The sequence below is a fragment of the Tupaia chinensis genome, unplaced genomic scaffold (assembly GCF_000334495.1).
Source record: "Tupaia chinensis unplaced genomic scaffold, TupChi_1.0 Scaffold150243_1, whole genome shotgun sequence".
In the NCBI taxonomy this organism is placed as follows: Eukaryota; Metazoa; Chordata; class Mammalia; order Scandentia; family Tupaiidae; genus Tupaia; species Tupaia belangeri.
In genome coordinates this window covers 773,841-778,753 of record NW_006210084.1, presented here as the reverse complement: position 1 = coordinate 778,753, position 4,913 = coordinate 773,841, and the positions used below count along the sequence as shown (strand labels likewise).

The window sequence follows — 4,913 nt, the reverse complement described above, 5'->3', positions numbered from 1 at the left end:
CAAAAGCTATGTGAAACTAGGAAAACTGTTCATAATTCTCCAAAGAAAGGGAGGGGAAAAGGGATGGGAACTTGGAATTTGAACACAATAAACAATGATTTCATGAATTCTTGCTGGAATAGGTTTCAGAGCTGGAGTTTGCCAAGGGAAGGGCTTACTTTCTTCAGCACAAACATTTAAGCAGCAGCAGCAGCAGCAGGAAATCTATGTATAAGAAAGATAACTCACACCCCTGCCCCCTCACCCCATATGGCGATCGCTGCATGGGAATGAAGCACAGTGCCAAGAACAGCGGGAGGAGAAATGGAAAGGGAACTGAAAGCAAGCTGGCATAAGGATTCTGTTACAGACTACCCAGCTGGGGAGGAGATGAGACAGAGCTCTCTTTATATACATTCCATCCTTGCTTTGTGCTGCCAATAATCTCATTTCATAAACAGCTGAAGAAGCAAGGTGGAACTGTCCTTCAGTTCTGCCAAGGAGACACTGACAGGTGAAGCAGAAGAAAGAAAACCCTGGGAGAAAATAACCCTGCTGTCTCAGGCAGGGAACACTCACAACATTTAGCAAATCCTTGAAGGCTTACTATGTGCTAGGTATTGGAGAAAGATGAGGATCTGGAATTCTGCACTGCCCAATGTTGAACCTTTGCATGGATGAAAGTGTTCCAGAGCTTGCTGTCTGATGGAGGTCAGTAAGCATTTGAAATGTGGTTAGTGTAACTTATTTTTATGTTTATTCTATTTTAATTACTTTAAACATACATTAGCCATGTGTGGCTAGCAGCTACAGTAAGATAACACAGCTCTCATTTGATGATTCCAAGCTTTTTGTAAGTTGTGACCTTCTTAACCTTCCTCCCACCCACAAAGCAAGTACTACTCAGAAGTCCAGTATGTAATACAAGTGACACAAACAAAGCTACTACTGTGGCGGAAGTGTCCACTCAACTTCCCCATCACCTTAAATAGGTGTCTTTGAGGCATCTCCAAGGACGGATAGATCTAGGAATCCTGAGGAGGTAACTACATGGAGCTTGGGAACCAAAGAAGAGAGAACTTAGGATGTTTTCCAAATGGCTGGCTGAGTTGAACAAGCAGAACAGTGCTTCCTCTCCCGAGATGTCTACATCCTAACCTCTGGAACCTGTGACTATGGTAAGGCTCATAGCAAAGATGGATTCAGGTTGCAGGTGGAATTAGGGCTGCTTGTGGGCTGACCTTAAGAAAAGGCAGATAGCCTGGATCACTCAGGTGGGCCCAATGTAATTGTAAGAGTCTTTAAAAGTGGGAGGCAAGAGAGGAAAGCTGGAGGAAATGTGAGGACGGCGGAATGGCCTCAGAGGTGCGGCTGATGGCTAAGACACTGGAGGAAATAGTGCCACAGTCAGGGAATGGAGGAGGCCTCTGCCAGCTGGAAAGCATGGGAAGTAGGTTCTCCTAGAGCCTCTAAAAGGAATACAACCCTCTGACACCTTGATGTTAGCCTGGTGAGTCCTGGGTTAGCTTCTATGCTTCAAAACTGTGAGATAATACATTTGTGTTGAGTTGTAGTAAGCCACTAAACTTATAGCAATTTGTTACAGCAGGACTAGGAAACTAACGTGTCAAAGCTGAAAACCTGCAGGTATAAGAAAAAAAGGAAGTGCCGGCACATGGGCAGAAGGTACATTCTATGACGATTCATTTACCATGGAGCATGGGTTTCAAAGCACTGAGAAGGTATGTGTGTTGCGGGGGTTGGGGGGACAATGCTGTGTCAAGCCGTAGCTGTCTGAAGTATTACAGATGACAGTGTGGAAAAGAACAGGGGTTGTGTTTTTTTTCCAGCACGTATTGCATGCAACACCTCACACAGAGCCCAATACACAGGAAGTGCTCAATGATTGCAGAATGGAACTGAGGGCAAGGGGCTGAAGTTTGGACAGCGTTGTCTGATGATGCTGGACTGAAAGACATATAGTGAGATTTCAATGTTAATTAGCCTGAACATTGAAGAGAGCCTTCCAAAGGCTCCAGTGCTAAGGCCGTGGGGTCTTAGAGGCCTGCAGTGAAGGCTGTGTTCAGTTCAGGTGGTCAACAGCATCTTGTGAGCAATTGCTGACACCTGTTAAGGTACCTGTGACAAAACCATCCACGGTAAGGGCCTGGACTTGGTGGCTGATTAGAGAGGAGCCAGGACACTCACTCATGGTGGAAACAGTGCTTGTCTATGGTGGCTAGGGTGGCCTGGGTTTCTTTTGAGAAGGAGACAGCAAAAGAAATAAACCTGGTGCTATAAGGAGCTCTCTGACTATCTAAAACTTAGAGAACATGTGTAAGATACAAAAAGTAGCATGCTAACTAGTGATGACTATAAAAATGGGACCAGAACTCTGTAAGGCTAGCATCAGAAGGACAAAGCCAACAAGGAGCTGAAATGTGTGCAATATGTTCAGAAAAATAAGCCTTTTTAGGTTGCAGTCAGGGCAGAAAGGTAAACAATCTCAAAAACTTGGTTCACTGAAATATCAAAGATCTGCTCAACTTCTATCTTTTTTGTTAAAGGGAGTGACTGTCAAAAAGCAGGCATGGAAGAAACCAGATCAGGCAGGTTGAGAGCCTGAAAATAGGTTTATTAAGAAAATACCTAGAAATCTCGGGACCAGCAGTTAGCATAATGGCTATGTCGCTGGACTCCCATGTAGTTGACTGTGGTTCGAGTCCCGGACCTGTTGGCTTAAAACTCACATGGGGTGCGTGTGCGTGCGTGCCTAAGATCCTGAGAGGAGAATGGAGGAGAAGGGATTGCAGCGTGGCCATCCCCCCTGGGGAGTGATTTCTCGCTTTCTGTCTCTGTCTGGCGAGCGCACGCACCCTATAGCAAAGACCTCTCAAACTCTCAAAAAATGAAAAATCTAGAAATCTCAATAAATCCAAGTCTTTGGGTCCTGGCAAATGATATATCTTGGATTAACAAACATGATTGTGTAACTACCAACTAGTGACATTTGAGAACTTGAATGAGCAGAAAACTGCCATACCATCAGATAAGTAAATGTTATGCCTAATAGCAGAAATAAGAAAAAAGGCTTATTTCCTAGTCTATAACCTGGGTTCATTTGAGACTAAAACATCAACAACAACAACAAAAAATCAACAAAAATATGTATTACATGCCTGGCTTTGGTCATACACTACGCTAGCTTCCATTATATATTCATTTAATGTGAGACTCTAGACAAAAATAAGGGCAGGTTGTTATTCATTCATGTACTCATGTTTACACAGAGATCAAATCATGCCAAACTTACATTTACTTTTTTAGAAGGAAATATAGCAGGTAGAAAGTCAGTCACTTTGTGATATATTTTGTTGTTTACCTAAGAACAAAGTGGAGACTGTAGCCTGGGTGAGAATACAGTTTTACCATGAATGGAATGGTCCCGTCTATGAGGGCAAGTACATTGTCTTGTTCAGTGTGGTATCCCCAGAGTGATAGCCGCACCAGGGGCCAGTAAGCACTTGTTACTTGCTGAATGAGGGATGACTCACAGATGACTTGAATGTCAGTATATGAAGACTGTCTAGTGCTCCATGTCAATATATGGCATGGGGTCTCTCCAGGGAGGCTTTGAGTTTCATCTCAACCTGGTCTAGCCCTGCATTTGAATCGATAACTTGGATGAAGATAAGGTATCACATACAAAGACAATGCCAAGGGCAGCTAATTTATTATGAGGCAAGGTAAAGAGACTTAAGGTAAAATTAAGACAGAAGAGGATGATAAACTCTTCTACTTAGGCTTCTTTAAAAAAAATGCACAATGGGAGGAAACCCCAGATTAAGAGCAGTTCATGTACATGAACCCCAAATTTTAATTTATTAGAAGCTCAGTAAGAGGCAGCAATCAATCTGATATGATAGTTGAAAATGCAAATGCAATTCTAGGCTGCCATTAAGAGAAGATAATGTTCAAGCCAAGTTGAGAAAGTGCTGATATCTTCTCTAGTAAAGATACCATCTGTGAGGAAAGTAATCAGTTCTGGGAACATTTTAACAGGATCAATAATGTGAACTGTATATGCTGGGGGAGAGGACAGCATGTAGCTTAAGGAATACTCTGGAAACAAGAGCAACCGAAGGAGTTGAGGCTGTTTAAATGGGGTCAGGGGGAGCAGGGTACAGCACAATACTACCTTTAAATAGAGCACACTAATACAAAAGAGATTTGACTAGGAACGGCAAAGTTTTCCTCTTGTGAACGAATTCTGACCAGAAACTGGTGTTGAGGAAGACTGAGATGGAGTGTGCTCGGCAGGAAACACTGCTGTGACCAACTGCCCACGTCGGCTATGGGTCTGGGATGAGGTAGTGCCTATACAAGGCCAATCATCTGCTAACTCTGGACCACACAGACTTACTGCAAAATGCAGTAAGGCCAAGCCCAGGGCTGCTTGCTCATTTTATGAGGAAACTATTGTAGAAATGTATTCTATAAGGGGCAGCTGGAAGACAACCAAAGGTCTACCTGCCACCAGTGGGAGGATGAACCCAATGAACTCAGAAGTACCTTCCGACTCTTAAGAATTTTAAAGTGCAGGCATATGTAAAACAAAACTCTCATCAACTCCAGCTCCAAAGCCATCCATTCTTTTTTTTTAATAATTGTTTATTTTTATATATTCATTCACTGCCAGAGACAGACACAGAGAGAAAGAGAATGTGAGAAAGCGAGCCACCAGGTCCAGGACTCGAACCGTGGTCGGTCATGTGGGAGTGTCCAGCGTCTTAACCACCACACCACCTGCTGGTTCCCCCCAAAGCCATCCATTATTTTTTTTCTTTTCTTTTTTTTTTTGGAGAGGTTTTTGCTATAGGGTGTGTGTGCTTGCCAGACAGACAGAGAGAGACATAGAGACAGAAAGAGAAATC

The 4,913-nt window shown here is 43.3% G+C and overlaps 2 protein-coding genes across 5 annotated transcripts in view; one reads left to right on the top strand and one right to left on the bottom strand.

Annotated features, from left to right (window-relative positions):
* Window positions 1-4,913, bottom strand: part of TRAPPC2 (trafficking protein particle complex subunit 2) — an 18,435-nt gene that overhangs the window by 11,317 nt on the left and 2,205 nt on the right. The window lies entirely within an intron of this gene.
* The window catches only part of OFD1 (OFD1 centriole and centriolar satellite protein), a 47,258-nt gene continuing 42,637 nt past the window's right edge, over window positions 293-4,913 (top strand). For 3 of the 4 annotated variants that reach the window (XM_027769671.1, XM_027769667.1, XM_027769665.1), the window contains exons 1-3: window positions 293-690; window positions 972-1,157; window positions 1,586-1,721. In XM_027769671.1, the coding sequence (XP_027625472.1) occupies window positions 1,692-1,721 (30 nt within the window). In that variant the 5' untranslated portion in view covers window positions 293-690; window positions 972-1,157; window positions 1,586-1,691. Of the gene's footprint in view, window positions 691-886; window positions 1,158-1,585; window positions 1,722-4,913 lie in introns of those variants that run through there. The other variant, XM_027769666.1, reaches the window with a different exon arrangement.